Source organism: Falco punctatus (genome assembly GCF_963210335.1).
Source record: "Falco punctatus genome assembly, chromosome: 13".
Classification (NCBI taxonomy): domain Eukaryota; kingdom Metazoa; phylum Chordata; class Aves; order Falconiformes; family Falconidae; genus Falco; species Falco punctatus.
The window spans coordinates 24078032-24105054 of NC_137593.1; the positions used below are offsets into that span (position 1 = coordinate 24078032).

At 40.3% G+C, this 27023-nt stretch overlaps 1 protein-coding gene across 4 annotated transcripts in view; it reads left to right on the forward strand.

The window, feature by feature from the left end:
• Positions 1-27023, forward strand: part of LOC308072596 (glypican-5-like) — a 394857-nt gene that overhangs the window by 83744 nt on the left and 284090 nt on the right. For all 4 annotated transcript variants that reach the window (XM_080409680.1, XM_080409681.1, XM_080409682.1 and 1 more), the window contains exon 3: positions 4303-4997. In XM_080409680.1, coding sequence (XP_080265806.1) covers positions 4303-4997 — 695 coding nt within the window. The remainder of the gene's footprint in view (positions 1-4302; positions 4998-27023) is intronic.

Here is a 27023-nt window from a genome sequence, read left to right on the forward strand (position 1 = left end):
TCTCTGTGTGTGTGTGTATTCCTGGAGACCATATCTACTGATCATCATGCACCATAAGAAACCCAGGGTTTATGAGATGAAGGCAGTCCTGAATGCAAGCTCTTATGCTACCACGTGTGCGCAGACCTGCTGTGCGCTTCAGGGAATTGTTCTGCTGAGATCTTCCCTTAAGGTGATGTCACCATGTGTCTGGGAGCCTGAAAAAATAAACGGTTCCTCAGAACACACCCAGAGAGATTTCTGTGGCAGAATTGATGTGTGATAGTTTTGCATCTTTGATTCTTGTCTTAAGAATAAGGCTGCAGGAGATGAGGTGGTGGCCTGGACACAAATTGGGAGAGCGGTTGCACCAGACTGCACTAAAATAAAGATGACCGCAATTTAAACCCCCGGGAAGCTATCCCTGCTGAAGTGAGCTAGTGCAAGTCAGGGAACGCAGTGTTTGCTTGACATGAGGAACTAGTCAAAGCTGTAGTTACAGTATTAGCCATGTTTCCTTTGCCTGTACTGTTACTTAAAGTCTACTTGCTTTTTCCCCAATAGAGCTCCAGGTGGTGAAAAAAAATAGAGGAAATCTTTGGAAAATGCTGGTACACCAGTGATGGGCAGGTGGATACATGCCTCCTAAATCTGTTTCTCCCTGTAGCACTATCCTTTAGCAGAAACAGGAGTTCTGCAGCCTCTTCCAGCATACAGTGGGCTTAAATCAGGGCTAAACCCCCCTGAAAAAGTCAGGTGTTACACTGGTGCAAAAGCTGGTGAGATAAATCAGGAATCCTTTGTGATTTTTCTTGCATTCGGTATATGAAGCGTAGCTACTGGCTGCTTTCAGTGAAGGAAAAGATCCTTTGTGCCAGGATGGGTGTATTTCTGCCCGAGGGAAGCTCTCACTCCAAACCAAGCTGTGCCGTGCTCCCGATGAACGCACATGAATGCTATACCTGCAAAGCGGTGTTTTCCCATCTGTATGTGAGACTGAGCATAAGACAATTTTTAGTGTATGTATACGTTAGGAAGCCCGGCATGCAGACTGGTTAGCTGTTTGGCCTGGCAGGCTCTCTGCTGTCGGTGGAGCAGCAAAACCAGCGTGGTCTCTTGTCATAACTGGGCTTGTTTCCAGAAGCTAATTTTTTAACACAAGCGGTTCAGATGTGAAGTTTCCAGAGGTGAGCTGTATTTGATCAGCTGTGTTTGACTGTCACGCACACATCAGTGGTGGCGTCAAGTGTTTTGTGAGCGCAGGATAAACAGTTTGAACAAAATTTTCCCCATGGAAGGTGATGTTGCCTGGCTTTCATTAAGTACTTACCAGTGCATTAGTTCAGAATCCAAAGCTGGCTGTTTCACTTCCCCTGTAGCTTTAAATAAAAAGGGGGCTTCTGAGGAACATGAGAACAAAATTTGTTCTCCACCTTACTATTTAATACTAAAGAAAGACAAAAATACATAATGCCCCCATCAAATTCTGGATGATTTTGGTTATGGCTTGTTTCTGTTCAGGATCAATATACTTGCAATTTACAGTACGTTGTAAGCTGCTGGTGGGGGGTTGAAGCCAAAGGCTGTGAAAGATGGTCAGATGTTTCTCCCAGGGTATGCTTAGGCTTAGAAGTCAACTTTTTGCAAGTGCGTAGATATCCAAAGTTTGCTGTATTTGGCTGCACAGCTGAGCACCTGGTTTTTCAGATAGTGGTAAACCTTCCCTGGGATTTAGAATCTGCATACAAGGTGCATTAAAAGCATATAATTAATCATTTTTAAAACAAGATGCTAAAGTTGCCTGCTCCGTACAACCAGAATGCAAGCTGTCCATTGTTACAAAATTGTTTGACTATTTGAAGCTCTGTTACTTCTAATTAAAGGTCTTAAGAACATCCAGATGCTTCAGTAATGTCTCAAACATCTCTTAATGCCTTAACAATGAAAAAAGACAGAGATATTTCCTTCTAAAATATCATGGCTAAAGTGCCTGCAAGCATGAGTCATTTTTTGTCTGACCAGTGGTGATAAGGAACGAAATTTATACTTTATGGGTGTTTGCAGCACATCTACAATCAGCAGAAATATTTTTTGTCCCATATTTTTGACGTTAGGGCGCTCTTTGCAGGAGGAATGAAGCTATGTACCATCACAGTTTTCTCTTACACAATGAAAAATAAATGACAGTAAATATTTTGATTTCATACTTGTCTCTGAATAATTCTATTTAGTTGAATGCAGAGTGTTAAGAGGTTTGAAAATGAAATGCTACTTGGTTTCTAGTCTACAATCTGGTATCCCAGGAAGCTGCTGAAATTTGTTTTCTTGGTATGTACGTTATCATTGACTGTTTTGCTCTCATCTGTCACTGAGGCTGTTATTTCTCAGGACAATAAGGATACTTGCACATTCATAAATGCATTTCATTTAGTTTTCAGATAAGGAGGGGGATGCTTGCAGTTCTGCCTTTGTGGATGTGGGAGCTAAAGCAATAGCATAAGACTTTGGCACTGTAGGAGACAGTCCCTGCTCCCACAATCTAATGATAAGCTGAATATTTGTAAGAGAGCATGTGTAGTTCAAGGAGGAAACTTAAAACACTGTTTTCGTGTTTTGAATATTTCTATTGCCTTTTTGGTATGATAACCAAAAATGGTGTATAGGTTTCCTCTAGAAATAGATAAACACATAGGGGTGATAACAGCAAAGAAAAGACTTTTAAGTGTGCAGTAGTACGCAGCCAGCTGCACTACAGTTTAGGTTATGTCAGTATTTCCATCATAAATCCAATTTTTAGAATTTTTGTCAGCTGTGAATGTCTGCTCTGAAAATTGGCAAGGTGTTACTCTGCCTGAAAATGAACTTTCTCGCTTTTCAACTGAAGTGTATCTGAATACTTAATTTCTAGGATTTTATAAGCACTTCCAGAGTATTATTTGCTATAATACCAGCGGGAATGCTGAAGTGATTCTCTGGCAGAAGGATACAGCGTGTGTGTGTAAAATACTGATGATTTAATGTACAATGAGATATGTTGTATTATCTGTCTAGTTAAATCACGCTTTGTGGTAAAGGGATTGTAATGCTTATCATAGCAAGCAAGTTAGTTGCCCAGGGAGATGTGATAGAGAAAGGCGCTGAGCAGGCTTTTCTACAAAACTTTGCCAGTGTATGCTAATCTTGACTTACAGTATTGTATCTGCTCCTTTGCTCAGCTGATCTTTGAGTGACTTTGGTTTGTGTTACACTGCTGTGAATTGCACGGTGATGTTCAGATGAATGTAGAGTAGGATTAGACCGAAACCCCATTATCTTAGTCAGTCCTCAGGAGGTAGAAAGCGATAGGTCTCCTGCCTTGAACTGGAACTACTTGCCATCCAGAGAAGTGCAAGAATGATTTATGTCAGAGGCTTTTTGCTGGATAGCTTCCAAAGAAAGCAGTGGGAATGGTGTGGATTACTGTCATCTGTGTCATAAAAAAAATCTTGGGAACTGATCCCTTTCTTGCCCTTGCCAATGAATTCTGTCACCCCAGTCAGTGTTTTGGGTATATAACGTTGTCTTTCTGCAGTTGGACAGTTGGAAATGTGTTAACCATGGCACACTTTTTTTTTTTTTTAAGGCCACTTGAAAATGGTGTAGTTAAAGGAAGATACTGGTTTTCTGACTTTATTATTTTGTTTTGGTTCATAGTGGATTTGATGTCAAGTCCTGCCCAACCACTGGCTGGTATCCAGACCTAGCCGCCAGTGTTAATGGGGAGAGAATTGATTCACGCAGCATCTTTCTCTCATCCTTGAGTTGTACTTTGCAAGAAGTGCCTCTCAGCCGCCCACTCACAGCACCGTGAAACAAAAGCTTCAACTTCTGTTTGTGTTTAGTTATCTCAGAAACTTTCGTTGAGCTAGAGGGTTGTTTTGGAAATATGTCTAGTTGAGCTGCCTAAATGCAGTCTCGGTTACAAAAGCCATCTCACACGGATCCTGCCTGTGCCCACTGGAGTCTCTGCGAGACCTTCATTGACCTCTAGAGTTTGGGCCAGGGTCTAGCCAGGGAGATTAGAGTAATCTTAGCTAGTGAGAATACAGTAATCTCTTTTAGAGAAAAATATTTGTGTGTTAGGTGTTGCCTTTATTATGCATGTGTAATATTTTGGTGTCTGTTTAATCATACTACTGATGAAAGTTGTATTAATTATTACTGTATGTGTACTGCAGATTTCATATTGATGTTCCTGTTCAGGACAGTATTAGTCCTGTGACTAAGATGTCAGGTGCTTGCTATTAACCTCTAGTTCTTTCTCTCCCCTGCCCCCTTTTTTAGAGGCCTTTGAGTCTTTGCTTCGCTTTGCTGAAAACCGCACAAGTTCCTTGTTTGAGACAGCTTACAGACCTATGGCAAAAGAAGCAGCAGAGCCTGTTAAAGAACTTTTTACAGACATCTCTCTCTACATTCTGGGCGCAGAGACTACGGTGGAAAGTGCAGTATTAAGATTCTTTGACAGTCTCTTTCCCCTGGTGTATAGTCGGCTAATAAACCCAGGAATTACAGATTTATCAGAGGACTATACAGAGTGTCTACGGCTTACAAGGCAAGACATAAATCCTTTTGGACACTATTCTAAAAACATGGTTACAGAGCTGTCAAAATCTCTTTGGGCAAGTAGGATGCTCAGCCAGGCCCTCAGTCTGGGCATCGAAGTGATAAATACTACTGAACACGCAGCTCTCACGAAGGAATGTAGCAAGGCTCTAGTGAAGATGCAGTACTGCCCGCACTGCCAGGGCCTGACGCTGATCAGACCCTGCGTTGGATACTGTCTAAATGTAATGAGGGGCTGCTTGGCCAGTGTGTCAGAACTGGATGCACAATGGAGGGAGTATATCTCCACACTGGAATATCTGACTAATGAAATGGCTGCCTCGCATGATCTGGAAGTTGCGCTGACAGGAATCCGGAACTTCATCAATGAAGCCATCCTGCACGCACAGTTGAATGGACCACAGCTCTCTGCTACAGTAAGTGCTCTCTGATTATCTGCTATTCCCATTTATAACTTTCATTATTTGGCGAATGAACATTTAAGCAAGTTGGTGTTGTCTTTGCATCAGTTTTTAGTCTTCAGCTAGATCTGTGTTTCATAGTCTGTGAAAACGCTACAGTTAATTATGATGGGGTTCCATAGAGTCTGCTGTGGAATGAAAGGCTTTAGGGGGGGCAAGTTTGTTCCTTGAGAAGCAACCATGAAAAGCAGAAAGCTCTAGCTTGTCAGCAGAATTTTCTAAACAAAAAAATGGCATTATCAACAATGTATTTTCATACTCTAAAACATCTGATCCTGTAACTCTAGGAGCAGTGTTTCCCTGGTGTGTGACTGTCTGTAGTGTGTGTGGACATTCCACAGAAATTGGTATAAGGGGCTAGAAAAGTGGGTTTCTAAATAAAGGCAATGAAATAACTTTTCATAATTTTAAAGTCCCTTTATTTCTGTGTTGAATGAGACGTTAGGAAGGTAGTACAGGTATGTAATGAGTACACCCATTATACAAAAATTGGAAAAAAACCCCAAACTTACTTGACAGCATTTACGGAAGTAAAGGATAAAAAATACATTTAAAGTGGATCTGGTTTTGTAAGGGGTAGGTTAAGGAGGAAAAGAACTAGGATGGTAGAACTGTCTCATGAATAATAGCATCATATGACTGGCAGGTGTTCTCTCAAGATGCTGAAGATTAGATCAGAAATTATTGAAATGACTAATGATGTAGCTGGCTAAGTCTATATGAAGTTCAGCATGACTGTCAATGGGGAAAAAATGTAGCAGTGTGGCCTTAAGCAGGGTAAAGACTAATCTAAAAAATGCAGGTAGATCTGCCTGTCTTGAAAGTAAAGGAATTCTTGCAGAGAACAAATGAGAAGAAAATGGATAGATTTAAAAATTGAATTCCTGTGCAGAACTCTGGTCGCCATATTATGTAAGAGGGAAAAAAAATAATTTCATAGAGTCTACAGAAAGAAGCTATGGCAGAGGGTATACTAAACTAAGGAAGTTTTTTAACAGGAGAAAAATGCCTGTATGTTTGTAACCTTCCAAGATACCAAATATCACAGCCCTCTTCAATTTAGAACACCTGACCGAGCCAGAGACTTAGAGTCAGCATAATATATTGATTATTAAAAAACCCTAACCATTCCTAGTAACCTCATATCATTTTCGCTTGATATTTGTAGTTATTGCAGTTCACGTTGCCTCAGGGTCTCAGTTCCTTTTTATCAATGGCACTTGTGTCATTTTATCTGACATCCAAGGATAAACATGAAAAATTAAGAAAGGATTTGTCCAGGTTTTTGGACATGGCACAGCAGGTACTGGAGCCTACGGGCATTGCAGAACAGCAGGTCTTGGTTGTGTTGATGTTCGGTTGGCAGTGTCATAAGTTATCCCATAAACTAGTGTTAAGCCTAGAACAGAAAATGAACGATGTTCTTGCATCTGCTCTAATTTTCACTCAGATGTTATTTTTATGGGAGGCTAGAAGGCAAATGAAAATTAAAGTACACTATTATTATATATATTAGTTTTATTTGAATATAGATAGATTCCTTTTAAAACATCACATGGCTTCATTACTGATTACACAGAAGTAATTAGGAATAAAGTTAAGCTTTCTGGCTACTAGCAGCAAAAAGTCTGACAGATTTCCTGCAATATATGCATCATGTTAAAAAACACTAAAACATAATTCTGCATTGCATTTGTCAGCCTCGTAAATTAATATGTGCTTGCTTAGCTTACTGACAGAGTAAAATTCATAATACAGGTGAATATCAGATAATTACAGATGAACTCACTGAACATATTGCTCTTAGGTGATTTGAAAGTAGAATGCTCTCAGAAGTATCTTTCAGGCTAAGGATTTTCTTTAATGATTATTCAAATACTTTTATTTGGGTCTTTCTCAGTTCCCCAGCAGTAACTTTAAATTCCTTCTTCCATTCTGAATGAATTCAGGAAGTGCTGTTTGGTTTGAAACTACATTATTTCTTTTTTCCCCAGTTATCTTTGTTTTCTCTCACGGGCAAAATCTCTGTGCATAGAAGATTGTGTGTTGTTTTAAGGGACTGCTTTGTAGGATAGCAAAGGGTATTTTCTGTTTGAAAATAATAAAAAAAATGTGCTAGTGTGTGCTATCCTCAGTCTTCTAACTTCAATTGTCAGCAGCGTAAGATCCTATTTTGAAGACAGAGCATGTTCCACTATTTGAACAAGCATTAGTCTGATACTGATTTAAAACTTTCCTGATTAGTTACAGAGAATAGCCATTATTTAGAAAATTGAACCTAATTAAGCTGTATTTCCTTCTCTGAAGAAATGGAAAGGAGTTGAATTCTCAGCTTCAGGATGTCCGGCAGCGAGATGTCTCCTCGGAATCCCAGGCTCCGGGGCCCAGTTGCACTAGGGCCCTTCTGGGCTGCGCTGATGAGATTTATACCCAGGGTATTTACTGTTTGTTTTTTACTTACAGGAAAAATATTTTCAGAAAAGAAGATACCTTCTCTTTTCCCTTCATAAAAATTTTCACATAAAAACCCTTTTTCTGTTCCTACAGTATGCTTTTCAGCTTTTGCAAACGTGGAAATGTTTAACGTCTGTACAGTTTTCATTACAAATGGTGTCATTGGTTTCATTCAATTATAAATAATCTATGGAAAACTCATTCAGGAAAGCAGAGGACTCCTAATAATTTTCATTTATCCTGAGGCAGCCTTAATTAATGCACCTGCCCTTTTAGGAAACATTTTACATATTTTAATAGACACAATGTCTAAAAATTAGAGTTCTTTTTTTAGCTTGCTGCCTGCCTGGATGACAACGAGTAATGGAAAGCTAGATTATGTTTTCCTTAAAACGGGGAAGGGGTGAAATAAACCAATAAAGCACTTAGGGTACTTTGCTCAAATGAGGTGTAGTCAATTATCATAAACTTAAAAATAAAACTTATTTGTATGAGGAGTTTGTAACTTCAAGAGACTGACCTCTCCTGCTCCGTCCATTATAGCCAAGAGAATTGCTGGATTTGCTGGGACAGCATGTGTGAAAGGTCACCTTTGAGATATTAGTAATCTCTCCCTGGATTCCTCCAGAATGGGCCGTGCCATTTGTTCAATGATGCTGGCTTGTGTCCAGCTTACTTAACCTAATGCAGGCCAGCCACGGTCTGCAGCATCAGCAATCATCATCATCGCTTTCTGGTTTGTCTGATGGAATCTAATTGTCTTTTGTATTGGTAGGAGCCCTGGCTGCCGCTCAGTGCCAGCTACAGAGACAGAGTTTGTTCACCTTCCTTACAGCTTTTGAGACTTGCTCTACATTTTCTTTCTTTTTGTGGCTTTGCGTTTTAAAGCTGGATTCATTTTTTTCATGTATTGTCTGGCATATCGCTGTATTCCAAACTCCGTATTTGTGCATCATTCCGCATTTTTTATTTTATTTTTATTTTTTACTCAAAGTGAAATACCCTCAGATAAAACGCAAGGAGGAGAGGCGGTTTTGAAATGCGTGTGGCCACTGGCACTTAGGGACGCGTTTACCCAGGCAGTGTAGCAAGGGCTGCCTGTGCTCCCGGCGGGCAGGTCCCAGGAAGGGGGTGCTCCAGTTTCTCGGGCAGGGATAGTGAGGGTCTGCCTTGCCTAGGGTCATGCATGGGGAAAGGCATTAAAAACAGAGTAACATAGGAGGTAGGGAAGATTTCTGTTGGGTCAGAAATGGTTAGAATCTGTCTGCCCCCACTGACTACAAACCTGCACCCCCACTGGTATGGAACATGTCTTAATGCTGCAGTTTCGGTCTGCAGGGGAGCTCGGTCGTTTGGCTCGCAGGTAGCACTGCTTTATCCTGGTCTGGATCTGAAAGGTACCGGTGATCAGTGGGATGGGGTTGTTGCTGGCCAGGTGGGAGCTGAAGAGTCAGTGCCCTGCTCAGGTACAGATTTGCTGTTAGGTTTGCCAGGTCATGCTTACAGAGATTCATCTGCCTGTGGAATAGAATATATCGCTTCCCTGTGTCAGAGGGGTGCTTATGTCCCATAGCAAAAGGATGATTCTTTCCTTTATCAGATTATCTAAGCGTATAAGATGCATTTGCCCATGTTAGTAAGCGCCGTGACCCTGGGTCTCCAGAAACGGTGACTGTGTAGTTGTAGAAGAAGTGACAGCAGGGCCGGGTGAGTGGCTGGCAGCCGTCATGTGTCTCGGCTGCAGGCGGTGGGCACACCTCAGGAGCAAGCTCTTTGAGACTGCCAGCCCTGGGATTTGGTACTTTTCTCTGTGCCTTGATTCAAAAGACAGTGAAGCCGTATGGAAATGCCTTTTTAGAATAGAAAAAGGGCGTACCGCTTATGTGGCTGTGTATTAGGGCTCCATTTGTCAAGGGCAAGGCAGAGGCAAGATTTGCAAATAAGAAACATTTTCTAGTCTGAATTCCACTTCAGCTCTATAGAATTCGAACACGTAATTACTCATCGTTCTTTTAAGCACTTTCCTCAGGTATTGCCCTGACTTCTACTGTGCATGTGGCTTCTTGTGAAACCTGCCTGCCCACATGGTAGAAAATGTGAAGTGATATGTGTTAGCAGAAATATTTGGAATGTGGGAAGACATGTATTCCTCTGCATTCTTGCTGCATGAAGTTCATAAGTATAAAGGCCTTACCTTGTTACTAACGTTGTAATTGCTGAGAATGTAAAAAGCCACAGACCTAATATTTTTAGAGTGACCAGTACAAGACAGAAGTCCAACAGATTGTGTTTCTTGATTATAAAAGTAATAAAAGCAAAAGCTAATAAAAACTTGATAGAGGGGGATTATGAAACCTATATATGATCAGAGATTAAGCATTAGGAGAAAAAAGAAAGGTCTTTGCCTTGAGCCAGTTAACTTCTTGGAGACAGGCTTACCAATTACTGTGATAAAAGCGATATAAAAAAGTGATACAAGAATAAAATTTGGGAAGAGGAGCAGATGGAGGCAGGAGACACACAGGAAGGGATGGATGCTTAAGATGTATGATGCTCGGAATTTCGAGAGTGTCAGGAAGAACAGAATTAGTGATTGTGAGAGAAAAAAAATTGATCAAAACCCCAGAGAAATAAATGGCAGACCTTCTATATGCTGTGAAGACATCAAGGACAAGTATGGATATTGAGAGGAGACCCACTAAACAGCGATTGTGTTTTAAAGGGGATTGGTTTAAGGTCGTAATGACAGAGACGCTTTGATGCCTATTTTTGGCAGATCATTTCAGTGGTGTTGCTTAAAAATTTTGCGTTGTTAGGAATAAATGCAAGGAAGGAATGAGAGGGTGAAAGCTTGTAGCAGGGACTGTTTTTGGTGACAAAGAAAAGGCAGACAAAGGAGTTAAGGTTTCTGTGCCTGTCCAACCACTTCTGCTATGGTGATTTGTGATCAGGGCTGTCACTGGGAGTTGGGGAGGCAAATTACATAGAATTAACAGCAAATCAGAATGTAGAGCAATTTTTTAAAACAAAAACAAACCAACAGAAAACGCTTGTAGGACAATGGTTGTTCTTGGTGGCTGGTCCATCAACCTCCTTCCATCAGTGGTTTAAAAAATTTAATTCCTATTGCAAAGCAGGTAGCTGGTAGTCATAAAATGCATGCCCATCGCTCTCTGCTGCCTCCTAAACTTCCCCCCCTGAAGCCATTTTTAAATGCCTTTCTCTCACTGTTTATCCTACGCCATCAATAATGTTTTGATTCTGAAATTGCTCTTGCTGACCATCACATGGTACTTAGCACTAAAGAAGGTGTTTGCTTTGCAGATGAATTCAGGGAAGGCCTATAGGCATATAGTTACCTGAGGTATTTCACCTATAGGTGGGTAAGATGGGGAATGCTGATGGAGTTGGAGAGAGCTGGGAGGCAACGAGGAGTCTAAGAGGACAGAAGCACAAAAGAATGTCTAGTGTTTGGTTCTTGAGATACTCTCGTGAAATAGCTGTATTCTGGGGTAGTATCTTGCAAAAAAAATGGATGAAGCTTGCCTGATTTGCAGTAATGTTTAATAAAAAGTCAGCAATAGAAATAGAAATGAGGATTTGCCCCCCCAGTTCTTAGAATGGTATGCAAACAGCACTTCATTTTTAGATACCTGAGGGTAGACTTCTACTGTCCTTTACAGGCACATATGATGCAGCTCTGCACATATCCTCAGCCGACTGGAAGTTGCAAAGCTTTAAGTTGCACTTAACTGAGGCAAATCATCCCGGCTAAGAAGCAGCATATAATACCTTTTAAGGATGGAAAGGGGCACTTGCCCACAGAAGAACATACTTGGTGTATCCTGAAATGCCTGTATTACTGTTGTGCACTCGAGCCAGAACTTGCGGGGGGTGTGTGTGTGTGGAAATCTTGCCACAAATGTTCTGGTAACAATTCAGCAGGCTGACAGAAAATAATTTAGGTGGTTTGAAATTATTAGGAATGGAGAATTAAAAAAAAATCCTGAGAAATAAAAGACTGAGACCCAGTAAAATGGTCACCCTTTAGGAAAATAAAAGCTTAGAGAAAAGACTGCCAAACTTCCAGCAGCAGGAGATTGATGCACAGTAACCTTACAAATCTGAAAAGGAAATGGCAGTACTATGAACAAAATAACTTTGTTCTGAGTGAGTTCACAGCAACAAAGAGTTGCTGCCAGCTAGTAATGAACTACTTGATTAAAGACATTGAACAGCGTCATAAAACACTCCTGGAGACTTTGGAGAACACTCAGAGCTGAACTCAGGTGCTTCCTTCCTGCAAATTTTCCAGTTCAAATGATCAACACCAGGTGTCAATAAGTATAAGAACCATACTTCAAAGAGGTTAAAGCAGTATATTCAATACCTTGTGGTTACATTGCTGAAAGTAACTGTAAAAATGTACAGGGAAAGCTATGTTTGTGCAATGTTTGCACTACAAATGTTATTTAAAGTGACATTTTGCTTTTTCTAAGCACTGAGCAGGAAACCTCCTCTGAAAACAGTAAATGGAGGAAATGCCTGACTGTGATGAGGTATCGGTAAGTGATCTTGAAGGAGCCGGAGAGGTTGCCCTATTGAAGCTATCTGATTTAATACTGCTTCTTGCAGATGTGGTCTTAAATGACACAATCACTTATGTTGAAGGTGTGACCTTGTATATTTTGTTCTCGGGAACCAAAGTTACGTGTATGTACATAAGGTTCAAATCCTTTGTGAATCCAAGGACAAGAGGAGAGCTTTTAGAAACCTGGTGAATTGCACTGAAGGCAGAGCTTGTCATGTAATGACCTATTTCTGTGTGAAAGGGAAAAGAATGGTTTTCACAGTGGTGTAAGACATATAGAAATATGTCTACATTAAATTTTTCTTTTATTTCTCTTGAGCTTTATACTCATTAAGATACTGCTGTCATCTTACAATCAGTCATGAATGAATTTTTAAAAAGGAGCAGTGGAACTATATATTTGGAAGCAACTGAATTTCATGGAGTATAAGCATCCGATTCTTGTAGTCAGCTTTGTAAGTCTTGCCACGTGCTATTTGCTTGATTCAAAAGCATTTTGGCACTTGAGTGCTGTAGAAGTATTTCTGGAAATAATCATCTAAATTGTTTAATGCATTTCCCTCATTCCCATGGAGAATTAGAGCTCATGTACTCTTGAACAGCTCTTTAAGGGGATGCAAGCAGCTCTCTGGCCTGTATTGGTTAATGACAATTCTCTTCCATGCAGATGTTCGATACCAAAGAGCAGCCTGATTTCCTGGTGTTAAGGATCATCTCATCTGTAGTGATAAAACTGCTTGAAATTTGGTATTTATGTCAATATGAAGTTAGTTAAAATGAAATACATATTTTTTCCCCAAATCTAAATTATTATCAATCAGAGTAGGAATAAAAAACACTATAATTACAAATGAGTTTGTTCAGAGAGATGTTTACTGGGTATTATCCAGCTGTCATGTTATTTGACTAAACATGTAGCTAAGAATTTGGTTTTACATAAGTTGTATAGCCCTAGGTTTGCTTTTGCAGAAGTGATCATTCATCTGGATGTACGTGTCTCTTCATACCCAGAGGCATTCCATCGCAAGTCACATCTTACCTCCCAACTGACTGCTGACTTGGGGATGCTGCTTAACCGCACTATTAACAAGCCATCAAACCGTAGTAAGATAAAAAGCTCTTTTCTGCCGGGTGGACCAGTATTCAGGTTCTAGTTTCCATTCCCTGAGTCTTGTATTTTGTGTAAACATGTAACCTGAAAGTTTTATGTTGGAGATTCCTATCAATGGAATTGATGGATGTAGCGTTTTACCAGCTTTTGATCTAAGACCAGCTCTGATTGTGATTAACTATTTGTCATTAATTACTGTGCATAAGGTTTTGGGAATGACAGTGATTTGGGGCTGTTGCCTTCTGACAAAGACTTCTGTGAGAGGGATCCCAGCACCAGTCTTATTGCCAAAGTGTTTGTGGGAAACGTGCCAGGTATTTGTGTGTATTTGTGGTCCCAGAAATGCTGTTAAGCTAATATATTAAGTGAGGGATTTTAAAAGATTTTGCATGCATGTGGGTTCAAAACATGAAATTCTGCATGATCCTGTTGTTTCTTCTAAGCTGCACAGGCATATCCTAATGTAGGGTGTACAGCCAGTAAGTTATTCCAGTGTAGAGAGTAAGGATAGCAGGTTAAATACAAAGCCAATAAATAGTAACTTGCTTTCAGAGCAAGAGGCCTAAACAGTGCAGTAAAAATTTCATTATTTATTATTCACTTTGCATTACGGCTACCATCTTAATTTAGGGAAAATAATTAAAAGATGTAATAGATTTCTGAAAAGTACGTTTTATTACTTCAGTGTTGTTTTCTTCTTTAAGTGTATCAACGCCAATGATACAGCATTGATATTAATTCTAAGTACATGCTTAAATTGCATGGTTGATTAAGCAAGTGTCCTTGGCCACTGCAGCAGCCTTAAGCCTGCCCCTCTGTGATGTTAAGCACTATAAAAACTAATGCAGGCATACACAAGCATGTGTGCACACGTTAAAATACACAGCCCACTGCTTTTCTTCACTCCTTCAAATGAAGCTGCATTTTCTTTCAGGGTGTGGAAAATCATCTGGGTTCTGAAAGGCTAGTTCATGTAGCGTCTATCTTTATTTCATATGAATGAGCTTATCACTTCTACTATTGATTTGAATTTGGGTTTTCTCAGAGGGCTATGTATCTGCATGATATAACCATTTTTTCTCCAAACAGCTGCTTTGCTTCATTTTGTGTGCCAAATTGAGGCTCTGAAATTTTTCAGCCCCTTTTGGTTCCTAGGGAATTTCATTAAAATAATAATGAAAAGCAAACCCCAAAGTTGTAACCTGTGTAAAATATACAGTCAGAATGATGTTTGTTTTCACCCTCAAGCTGAAAATGATGAAGACTGTACCCTAAGTCATGATGTTTGTGTCCTGTTTGACTTTAGCTCAATGTTGTATGAAGAGGAGGGTGTGCCCATGTGGGTCTGATGGCAGGTTATGAGCTACAGAATAGAAGTCCTATCAAAGCCATAATCATAAACCTGCCAAGATAGCGCAGTCATAATTTCACAAAGGCAGAGTTGTCACTGAGCACTCTATCTTACTTGGAATATGATTCTGGTGTCAGCGCTTCACCATTATTACAGTTGAAAGATGAAGGACATAAACATGGTAAGAGTCCAGGATTTTGCTTGAAGCACAATACTGAGCAAGACAATCAGTGGTTGGGATAATATTTATGGAGATGGTAATATTCCAGATGACAGATGATGTGTTTAGTATTTCAACAGAGTTGTGTATGCTTTATTCATCGTTCCTACTTCTTTCTGTTTTATTCTATTCTGTGCACCTATTGTAAGCCTCCCTAGGTTGTGTAAGTCATCTACCGAAATTGAGTGTTATTTTCTATTACAAAATCAATTTAAACTGCAAAAGAGAAATTAGATGTGCAGGGTTTTTTTATGAACCTGACTTTCGGTATTGTGGTTTATTAAATATGATGGATTTTGTAGCTGTGATGCTTTGGAATTTTGGCACTTCTGTTTGTTGTGGTTAGTTTTTGGTCTTACGAATTAACAGGGCATCAAACAATGAAGTTAAAGTGTTGCTGGGTTGGGGTCCAGTCCCTGGTAAAAAATGCAGCTCTAGCATATTGGCAGCTAGACTGCTTGTTATTCATTGTAAGGAGTCTAGCTATGGGAGTGTTAGATGTTTGACAGCATTGAATGGATTCCAGTCAGCCATACAAACTACCTCCAGTGAAGTGGAAAGGACCATAAAATTGTTTTAGCAACAGCTAATTCTCTTGAGTCTTTTAGGGCTTTTTTTAAAAAACTTTTTTTTCTTTAACTGTTTGGTTGCCAGCAGAGGATTTGCCAGTTTAAACAGTAAATGTTCCCAGATTGATTGATTTTTTTTTTAATTTTATTTTATTTTTTAGGATTAGTTATGAAAGGTCTTCACTGATTATGCATTTAGCATAGTTTAGATTTTGGAAAAAAAAAAAAAAAAACCCAAACAAAAATGACCTAAAGTATATATTTAACAATGGTACCTTTCTTTGAATATAAAACCTGAAATATAAAGAAACTTACAGTACTGGTTTTTTAAAAATTATTTTTCTATAAATAACTTCTACTCCTATTTTTATCAACAAGGCATTTGGTTGCTAGTCTAGTAACTTTTAGATATTTTGCTTCATGTCCCTGATCATCTTTTAGCTGTTGAAGTGGCATGCAAGCTTAATGCTGCAGGGTTCTTTTAACAATCAGCTTGGGGAATTAACTTGTCTTTTTGATCTCCAGCTAAAGATGTGTATTAATTCTTCTGTCTTTCCTTTAATTTTTTTTTCTTCTCCTGAATAGCTTAGAATGTGGATTCAGTGTATGAAAGCACATAAAAATGTGTCCTCACCTGTCAAATGTTTCATAATGCAAGAGCTGGTTGTCTCATCATGCGCCATAGTTCAGTCTTTAAGAAAAAGCCATGAACACAAAGTATTTAAATGGTCTGGGGGCACAGTGATAGTAGCTTTGGAGGAAGCCTGAAAAATTCTGGCCTTTGGAGTACAAGGGGAAGATGGAGAACGAGGAGGTCCTCAGCTGTTACAGCTTCACTGAATGGACTTAAAGAACCAAGAACCTGGGTAAAAGAGGTTCCATTTTGCAATTTGTCTGGGTGCAAGGCTTTATTCTGCTGACGGTAGATGGGCAGATGAGAACAGAGTGAAAGCAAGTTGGTTCTCTTGTCACCTTCTGCCACAGAAGGGGCTGCCCCTTGTGCAGAACTCTGTCTTGTGCACTGCGAAAAATGAGGTATTTCATCTGACTGAGTACAAACCTCCTCTCCTCTCCTGTCTGCATCTTTTTCCTAAGAATTTAGTTAACCTTGACTGCAGTAATTGAGATAAAGTTGTCATTGCCAGCATTTGGACTTACAGTAAGAATGCCAGCTGTGCTAGGAAGGCGTCAGGCCACCAGCAGCATCAACACATGGAGCTGGGCAGGATCAGGGCTAAAATACCCAGCTCCATGTGAAGGAACTGAGGGCACAGCTCTGGGAACAGAATCCCGGTGACTTGTGGTGTGTCTTCCCTTCCTCTATGGTAGATTAGGTGGCGGTCCCTGGTGATTGTTTTGTGGTTCTCTAGACTTTGTTAATGGTCATGAAGCTTTACTTATTTTTTATTCTTCTAGTCCTTCTACACAAAACCTTTACTTCACAGACTTTTTTCTCTAGTCTTCCTATGTCTGTGTGAACCAGAGAAGTCAACACAGTCTGTGTAAGGAGAAATTGAACAATAAATCATAGTTATTGAGCTTGTTGTACCTGCATTTAGAGGAGAAGACCTGCCTTTTCATTTAGATGCTTCAGTCCTAGGGAGAAAGATGGGGGCTTTCTAAGGCTGCACCCCTCATGCAGCAGCCCAGTGCTTCCTGCAGCCACAGGACCAAGCCGAGCAAGTAAGCATCTTCCCCTGAGTAATGCTTTTCCTCTTAAGAGAACTTTGTTCAGAGCAAGATTTGGCATTTACATGGAAAGAAAGACGTACAAATTTTGTTGTCTGTGACTTCAAGCAACAGCTTACCTACCACAAGTGTTGGCTTATGTCCATCACTAACGGGAGATACATAACATACCTGATTTTTCTAGTCAGGATGGGGCCCAAGCATTTTGACAGTTGTGTATTTCATCCGAGCAGTCACTAGGAACACTTCCAAATCTTATTTCTGACCACTGTAAAAGCCTCTGGTCTTACCTGAAGCATACGTTGGTGGCTACAATCTCTGTTTCTTTGCAAACCTGCTCCATTCTACACTATCCCCTGTAGTCATCCTCTGGGAGACTAAATAGTTTTAATCCTCTCTAACTTTGTGTTGCTTTTATTGCAGACTTATAGCTCACGTGCTTGTGAGTCAAGATGTGCACATACTTGTTTGGAAGGTCCATTGGTTCTTTTTAGGGAGACATCTATGCTTTTCTGTCTTCGGTTTTCTTTCCGATTTAGTCAATACTTTTTGTTAAAATCTTCACTTAATAAGGTGGTTTGTTTTGAATCACTGCTGTTACTTCAATATATGGAGTTTACCCCTGGTTCTTATTTTATTCTAAATATGCTTGCTATAGCGTTTTGATTATGTGCTTTTTTTCCTAATAAGCAAATGTGACGCTGCTGCCTTCTGTGGAGGCAAAAGGAAACAATATTTTTGCACTTCTGTATGAGCTCTTGCTGTCACACTTTTATATGATGCTAGACCAGGAACTTGAAGGACTTGATGGATTTTTTTTATCTTCAGATTTTTCTGTACCAAAAGTTGTAACTCATCTGCTAACAGCAGAACCGAGAGCAAACATTGCCAAACAAGTGACAGTGAAGCAAAACAGAAGGATGGTTGTGGTGGGTTGACCTTGGCCGGCTGCCCACTGAGGGGTCTCCATCCCCCTCCTCAACAGGACGGGGGAGAAAATAGGTGGAGGAAATCATGGGTTGAGGTAAAGATGGGGAGAGCCTCTGCCGCTTACTGTCATGGGCAGCACTGACTCATGTTGAAAACTGAGTTACTGCCAATCAAAATAGACTTGGATGGTGAAAACCAGACAAAACCGAAAAGGTTTCCCCCTGCCTGGGCCAACTTCGCTCCTTCATTCCCCTGACAGGGGCAAGGCCAGCTCCTCTGCAGGGTCCTTCCCTCTGTGCCCGGCCGTGTCAGGCACTGGGCACCCCCAGCCGCTCCTCGCAGGGACCCCGCAGCCAGCTCCCGCACGCAGGCACCCGATAGGGACGTGAGCAGCGGAGGAGGAATGGCTTAGACTTGAGGAGCAGCTTTTTTAGGGAATGGAAGATTCAAGTAAGCGGTTAAACAGGGGTAAACTTTCAAAAATAGTAAGCTGAGCAAAGTCCTGATTTGTGACAGGAATTAATCATTTGTGTTTCTGAGTTGATGGGCATGACGGAAGGGGGAAAGGGGTACAAAGAAGTGAAATAGTGATTTGAGGTGATTTGGAGAATAACATTACACTGTTCCCAATTAAAGTAACAACTGTAAAGAAATGTTCAAAGAAAAAATAAAATAAGTCTGCTGGTAAGCCGGTTTCCCATGGCTTATTCTCAGAAAAATAGATTTAGTACAGTGGGGGTGCATGAGTCAGGTCCAGGAGCAGCATGGCCGTGTTTACAGTTTTTTTCATCCAGGCTTAGCAACTTGAATAGTGTCATATAAACACAGCTGTGCTGCATCTGGATGAAAGCATGTAGGGCTATGTGGTGCTGTTCATGGCCACGTGAAGTCACTGAAGCAGAGCAGTACTGTTTTCCCTTCCCTGTGGTTGCACTTCAGTCAGTGGTTTCCCTTGGTGCCCTGCTGCAGCGCTGTGCTTTTCCCAGTAGGGCTGCAGATGCTCTGCATGGTGGGTTTCCCCTGGTACCCTGCAGGGAAGGGTGTCAAGTCAGCTGTCAGGGTGTACAGGCTCCTCTGGAGAAGTCTTTCTTTTCAGTGATTACATTCCTGTTTTGTTTGTTAGTTTGGTGGTGGAGCTTTATCAGCGTCAGTATTGTCCTCCCCCCTAGACTGCCCTGTTTGGACAATTCTACCATGTCAAGCTGGTTTTAGCCATGTTTTACCTATGCTAGAGGAGCTGTGGATGGACTAACCTGTGAGTTCTCCTGAGCAGTTAGCCGGACCTCCTTAGGTGTGCAGTTACTGCTGCTGGCAGCTGGGGAAGGACTGGAGTGTGTGAGTGACGGCATGCATCCTTTCGCTCCCACGGCGGCAGCAGATCTTTAGGGCTTTTGTTCAGTTTCTCTTACCCCACTTGGCTCTGCCCTGTCCTGCTTCTTGTCCCTTTAATTGGTTCAGACTGTTTTACAAAAAAGCACTTTGCTTTGCCATTTTTTTTTTTTTGCAAGGTATGTGATGCATTACTTCATAAGCTTTAATGATTAAATATATATAACCTGTACTTCTATTGTCTAAGCTTGCCCAGGATATGCGCTCGGTTCTGAGGCTTCCTCTTTGATGGAATTAAGAAGTCATCTTCCTGCACGATCAGGTCAGGAAGCTGCTCCATTGATAGACTCCTAATTTCAGTATGAACTTAATTCTTCATGGTGATTATTTGAACTGACATTTATCGTGATCTGAAAGTAAAAAAGAATGGCTTGTTCATCGTAGTTAACGATGAAAATATATAATCAGTCCACGATTCAATTTTGAGACTACATTTAGTGACCCAGGATTTCCAACTCATAAGAAATGTAATACATTTTTTAAAGCCTTTTCATATTCTTCCCTACTGCTTATGAACCCCTGGAAGTTTTTCATCACCGCTCTACAGCACAATTATGCTTTTTTTGACATCAAAATCCAAAGAAGTTGTATTCAAAGCAAGAAGGGAGGTCAGCGGCTAATTTTTTCAGAGCAGGTTAAGCCTAAGTCTCTTTCTGTTCATCTTTGAAATGTATAATCTTTTAGTATGGAAATTCGTAACAGCACTGGGAAGTGCTCAAAGAATGTGTACCTGCTGTGGGCCAGATCCTAGCGAGCACAAATCTCCTGAGTTGAAGCACTGTAATGGCATTTCATGCCAGCTGAGGGTTTGGTCTATGCGGTTCATGTGCTTTCAGCTCCTTGAACTATTATAACCAAATTGTAAGTGCTTGGATTAAGCCCGAAGAAATAATATGCACAGTGAGGTTCGCCTAGGAAAGAATCTGCTAACTTCCCTGTCCTGCTGATCCGTTGTAGAAATTACTCTTCTGTGTCACAAATCACAGTGTCAGTGTTGGCTAAGTGTTTGGATGTATATGCCAAACCTAACTCACTTGTCAAAAAAAAAATGTGTCCTGATCCGAATTTTGGCCCTTGCATCTTTTTGCAGAAATGGAAGCAAAGCTACTTTCGGCTCAGAGCTGTCATAGCAGGGTTTGTATTTAAAAGGTATTAAATAATACCTTTTATTATTTAAGGTATAATAAGTCAAAGGTTTTGGTGGATGGAAAACTAACAACAAACAGGGGAGGCTGTCACATTCGGGCTTCTAAGTCAGTATTTGTCTTGTGTATAAAATATGCTCCAATTCAGTGTCCTTGGTGGGATCTGAGACAGACCAGCAAGACTTAAAATGGCAGACCTATCTTTTAAATACGATTATTTTTATTTTTTTTTTTGCTTTCTAGTTCTCTACAGTTCATGATAGGTTGAGAGGTGGATGTTTTTCACAGCCAGTACAGAATGTGTAGGGTGGAATCACGTGATGCTGAAGCTGGAAGACATCCCGAGAGGCTATCTAGTCTAGTGGAAAGATCAGCTATATTTTTATATGTTTTACGTTACTTATCTAATCGACTAGAATAGCACTTACAGGAGAGCTGGTGCCAGATAACCAGGAAACAGGTAATTTCTTTTGTATGTCTGTCTACTCTTGTTGTATGTGCCTCTTCCATCTAGCTTTCTTTGACAATCTGACTTAAAATAAAGAACAGAGCCAGTAACATCACTCTAGTTCTTGCATTTACATAAACCATACTTACATAGTTGCAGCCTTCTCCTTTCACACTTCTGGTAGTTGACTTCATCTCTAAATAATACTTTTCATTCTTACCTCATGCTTATCAACTCTGTGGTGCTTCTCTGAATTTTTGGGAACTGCATGATTTATTATCTGCTTAATAATACTGTGTAATTGTAATTTAGTTTAGAACAGGCTCAATAATGAAGATGCAGAACCAAAGCAGAAATCAAAAGTACTAAGGAAAAGTGCTAGGTCAAGTAAGAAGAGTGAGGATCTATTATTGTCAAATTACATGTTCTTAGAGAAAAGTTAAAGATTCAGTCTAAAAAGAAATGAGTTTTTAACTGAAAGGATTTTTTTTTTTTTTTGTCTAAAGTCTGAGGGAATCAGACTGTTCATTGGAATCATGGTGATGTGACAGGGAAAGTCTGAAGCAGCAGTCGTGAAGGAGATCAGCCTGTGTGTTCTGCTGTTGCAGAACTGCAAAACTATGGAAAAATATAAGGGAAGAAAGAGAGTTTGTGTCATTCATGAGAGAGGTGTAGTATTTTTTTACCCTGGGACTACTTCCCACTTTCAGTCTGCTTTTCTAAGTGCTTATCCAAGATACACAACGAAGTTGGTTCTAAAAGATAATAGCATTAATTAGAAATAGATGGTGGTTTGTGCTACTTGAAGTTGTATAGTTACGAACTATTACCAGATGCTTTTTGGAAAGTCAGGAATTAAGCCATCAAATATTGGCCAGATCCTGTCTTGACTTTCTCCCTAATTTTTCTTGTAGTAATTTTGTGAGAAAAAATGATGAGTTGATTTTTCTCATTTTACCACAAACACCTTAAGATTGCAAACTGTTCAAGTAGAATGATTTTTATTTATTTTCCTTGCTTTATCTGTAGGTTTCATTGCATCCTTAGGGTTATGTGGACGTATTAAGAACTATTAAAGACTAAGACCTCCTCCAGTCTTTTGAGACTATGGAAAAATGGTGTTTCTGAAGCAGGAAGATACTTGCTGCATGCCCGTGTTAGATCATTTCCAGTTTCTAGTCTGATACATGGTGGGACTCTTGAATAACTTAACTAATTCTAGTTTTGGAGTGTGTACTTTCCAGTAGATTTAGCTTTAGATCTCTGGTTGTTGTCATAGAGTTTTAATGAAAGTCATACAGAATTTTCAGCTAGATAACATTTGTATCTTCCTTTCTGTTTGGTTGGGGAGCTCAGCTGGCAAGGATTCAGGGCTCATGTTCCCCTTGAATTCATTATCAGCAAAGATAGTATGCTGGATCTCTTTTCCCCTTCCCCGTTTGAGGGAGTAACATGTAATAACATGTCTAGCATTTTGTTTCAGGAGAAGACCAAGGTCACACTTCCCCCCTGCCAGGAGACAGTGGATAAGCTTTCCCTTTCCATGGATTCTAGTAGTACTCAAACTTTGGCATTATTATAGATCTTAGGACAGATTTGATTCCCCAGCATGGAAAACATCTATGTCCACATACTAATGTCAAAATCACAACCCAGTTTTTTGCCTGGACTCAGGACCATGTTAGCCGGCAGCCTGGATGACACCAAAAGCCTTCAAAAGACAGGTGAATAATGGGAATACCGCACCCTGTGAACCAGGCACCAAATCTTGTATCAGAAACCCCGAAGGTGTAGCACTCGCAAAAGCCTAGGTGCAGGTATACGAGCTAGGGTAATATTTGTCTGCCAGAGTCACAGGGCTCTCCTCTTGGTTTCCATTTTTTTTTCTTTCATTCGCTATGAACGGTCAAACCAGCAGAGAGAATTAAGGCTAAGCAGGGTATTAATAGTTTTACAGTGACAGCAAATACAGAATTGTATAGAAAGATAGTCTGGAGAGTAAAACGTCTAGTGAGATGTGAGGGAATACTAATGTCAAAATCCTTTAAGGTCACAGTTGTTCCTCCCATGGGATGCCTGGGGGAGGATGATAAAAAATTGCGATCCAAGTAACAAACCCAACCAACTAGCCAATAAAGGGAGTTTTATTTTGCTTTGTTGGCTTTTTTGTAGTGGCTGGTTTACTTTGTGCACTAATGGGAGAGTAAGACCATAAATATTAGCTTGTGTTTGTAAGGTCTGAGTGGTTCCAGTTTTCCCTGTGTATATATTGTCTATTTGTAAAACGTTTTATGAAAGGTTAGGGAGAGTACAAGAAAGTCTGTGCCTCGCTGGTCTGCTGCCAAAGGCCGTGTGATCACTTCTGCTTCACGGAATCTGAATTTTCTTGAGTCAAGCCTTAAGACGGTAAACTCTTTTCCATTCTTGCTCAGTATTTTTCCCCCACATTTCCCAGGAAAAATTCTCCAAGGAAGCATGCTTGCTTTCATAGCAGAGGGGAAACAAAGCTTTTAAAACGTGCTGGGATTTTGTAGTGTTGAAAGGTGTGCGGGCTGGCAGGTGTGTGGGGTAGAGCCCGCTTTCCTCTGCCACAGCTGCCCTTGTGGCTCGGTGCGGGGTGGCCGCAGTAGCCAGTGTGGCTGCTCTTCATCCGCGCTGTCCCACCCAGCCACGGCCACCACCCGGGAAAGGAGGGGAGCTGTTGCAGAGATGGCTTTCTCTCCAAGTTCCTGAACTAAACAAATTCTTTCTTTGCTTTTTGAAGCTGATTGTCTTTCAGTATAAAAGTTTGGGGTTGTTTTAGCGTCATTTCTCACCAACGCATTGGTAATGATTAGGAAAACGATCTCTCTTTTTTGAGTGATGTGTTTTTGTTTAGTTGTTTAGCTTCAGAAGTCTTTCTCCAAGTATTCCCTTGTTTTCCTTTTTCTTTTGTCTTAGAGCTTCAGATTTTTAAAATATGTGGAGGAAATTTAGGTAGTGAAAGCATAAACTATCCAGTGCCATGTTACGTGTACTTGGTATTATTTTTGTTTACTTTTCAATCCACATATGGTGTGATGGTTTCGAGATGGAGTGGGAGAACCACACTTTCCCTTACCCCGGTGCTGCCTTGCTTGTCCCTCGCGGAGTCCTGGACCGATAACGTGAGCGTGCTTTACAGCTGCTTGTCAGTGTAAAGTCCCTTCATCATATACAGCAACCAGGCGGCTGTACTTTAGGGTAATCCCCGCCCCTTGCTGAGCTCAATCCTGAAAAATAAACAGAACTCAGGGAAAAGTGATTTGCTGGCAGAAAGCTTGAGCTAACGTTGTAGATATACAACCATAGGGCTCAATTCTGCGAGAAACAGAGTAGTCTGGCCCCAGTCCCGTAAAGCACTTAAGCTCGGGCTTAGTTTTAAAACAAGCAGCAGATTGAGTGACACCTGGAAAGGGTGAACCTGTAAACCTGGAGGAGGACTGGGGCTGCTGGTGCAGGTGTGGGGCAGAGCCCAGAGCCTTGCGGGGGGCCGCGGGCCCACTGAGCATCACGGTCTCCCTTGGAGGGGGGAGAGGAAGGAAAAGGGGTGGAAATGCTTCCTTAGATGTTTCCTCCACGCAGCAAATCCCTAGCTGTGCTGGGAAGGCTTTTGTGCTGGATCTGCCCTCTGTCCCCTGAGCAGAGCTCCAGTGTGCGGCCGCTCTGCCCAGGAGGAGCAGTCGCCCCAGAGGGGCTGCGCTGAGCGGAGGGGGAGTGAGCAGAGGGCTGCTCTGTCAATCACCTGTCAGGCATCCTGGCATTTTCATGATGAATTAGGCTCTGTAGATGCTTTGTGGCTCGGCTGACAAAGAGACTGATTTTTATTTATTATTTTTTTCTTTACCAAATTCCCCAGTGCTACTCCTACAGTACGTGATTTTACCAAGTTTTCTTTTTGTAAGTGAAAATGTGATACAGAGCATTGAATAAAAAAGAGAAACCATGCACATATTTAGAGATTAATTTTGTATCAAGTTTGGGGTTTTTTTTTTTGGTTTAAGATTGTGATGAAGCTGCATTCTTGATACATCACCAGTATCTGCTTAATAAGGTTTTCTAATTTTATTTGCTTGTTTGTGTGCATTTCCTTCAGAGACCATGGGTTATTTGTCTTTTGCAATGCAGGGTACTTGCATGTATGTTTTATGGGTTTATATGAATGTATAATGTTTAGTGAACAACCCCTATTTTTTTTTTTGCATGTGATAGAAGTTACAGGTACTTACTCCCCAAGAAATACTTATTTTCCATAAAGTAAACGAGTACTGTAGTCATCGCTCTTTCTTTGATCTCCTTAGTGTGCTGATTGTTAGAATGTTCTTTTTTTCTTCCTGAAACAGATTTACTCTCTGAATCATGCTGTTCTGTTGATATTTATAAGTAACGGAGATCAGTCTTCTGGTCTGTAGTTTTGGACCCTGGTATAATTTAATATACGACACTTCGTTTATTTTTACATTGCTATGTGGCTGGTATTCACAAAGTAGAGGTGTCAAAGTTAAGGCCATGTATTTGCCTTCTGCAAAAAGTCCTGAACGGCCTTCCATAAAATGAAACTTTCCTATCTTGAACCAGATTGCAAGTGAATTACCTAAAAGGCCCCAAGGCTTCAAAAGTACAAAAGTATATTTTTTTGGAGGTGCCTACTGATGGCAAAAAGTTGCAAAGAAAATAACTGGAACAAAAGGTTAGTACTGATTCGATAGACATGGCTAGCATTGCAAGCAGACTTACCTCCCACACCGCATAGCAATGAGAAGGGAGCTTGGTGAGAAAGTTCAAACTGCAGAAGATTATCCTTTCACAAATAAATTCTTTGAACGGGTCCCTGTTGAAAATGGTAAGATTATACCTCAGAGGAGAGCTACCTCTCTGAAGAAGTGCTTATGCCACTTAAGTTTTTCAAAACTCTTAAATCTTCTCGAGTAAAATTAACAAACGTCATACTTCTGAAGATGATGTGTGCATTTTCTGTCAAGAACAGGTCTATTAATTGTGAATTACTTCTGGAGCTGATACTCTTTAGAGAAAAAAGCAATACTGGGACTTCCATAGCAAAATATACTTTCACTGCTTTTTAGTGCCTTGCTTTTCTGACTGAAACTTTCTGCATCTTCCAAGTAATGGCATTCAAGACATTTTTATTTATCAGTCTCATTTACTTGGGAGCCTGCAGTGTGTATTCTTGATAAAAAAACGTTTTGTTGCAGTGCAATCCCCATTCAAATTATGGACTGGGAATATCCAGATAGAAATTGTTAGTTACTTGTTTGATAGTCCAGTGTAAATACAGAAGCTAAATGCACTGAGCATAGTTATGCAAGACCATATTAATCTAGTTTTCTACAAAGGTAAGATGTAAAAAATTGTTTGAATAAAATTACTAGGTTTTTTAATTCTATGATTTTGATCTGCTTCAAGCACGTGTTCTAAAGAAAGTGGGTCTTAAGTGTGGCGGTGATGATGACATGCCCAAAGTGCGTGTATCTATTTAAGTAGTAAATTGGAAATGGTTGTAATATTATTTACAGCTATTAAACTTAAATTAGGTCCCAATTCTTCTCCAAATATTGAATCAAGAGCTAAATCTGGTGAACTCCAATGGCAGGATCCATGGTGAACGTGTTCGCTGGGATATTTTGATGAGATGACATCAAACATACGTGTTTTTATGTGTAACTGGTTGGTTTGACATCTATATGACTTTTCTAAATTGTCTTTTGCAACATAGATGCTCTATCCATATACTTAAGAAGAGGCGATTGAACTATTTTGAATGATAAGATATTTTGAGAGAAAAAAGTCCCTTATGTTTAAAAAGCAGAACTAATCATGTTCATCTTCTGTGATTTTTCATCCTTTTTTGTCAATAACAACGTAAAATGTTCATAGTAAAACATGTTGAAATGTCTGCTATCATGCTCTTGCACATCTTCTTACTGGAAATTAGCTTGCTCACTGCTTTAATGAAATTTGCAGTCTCTCAGTTCCTCACATTCCTGACAACTTTGACATTATTTAGAATTTATTTAGTAAATGTATCCTGATAATGAAAGGCAAGTA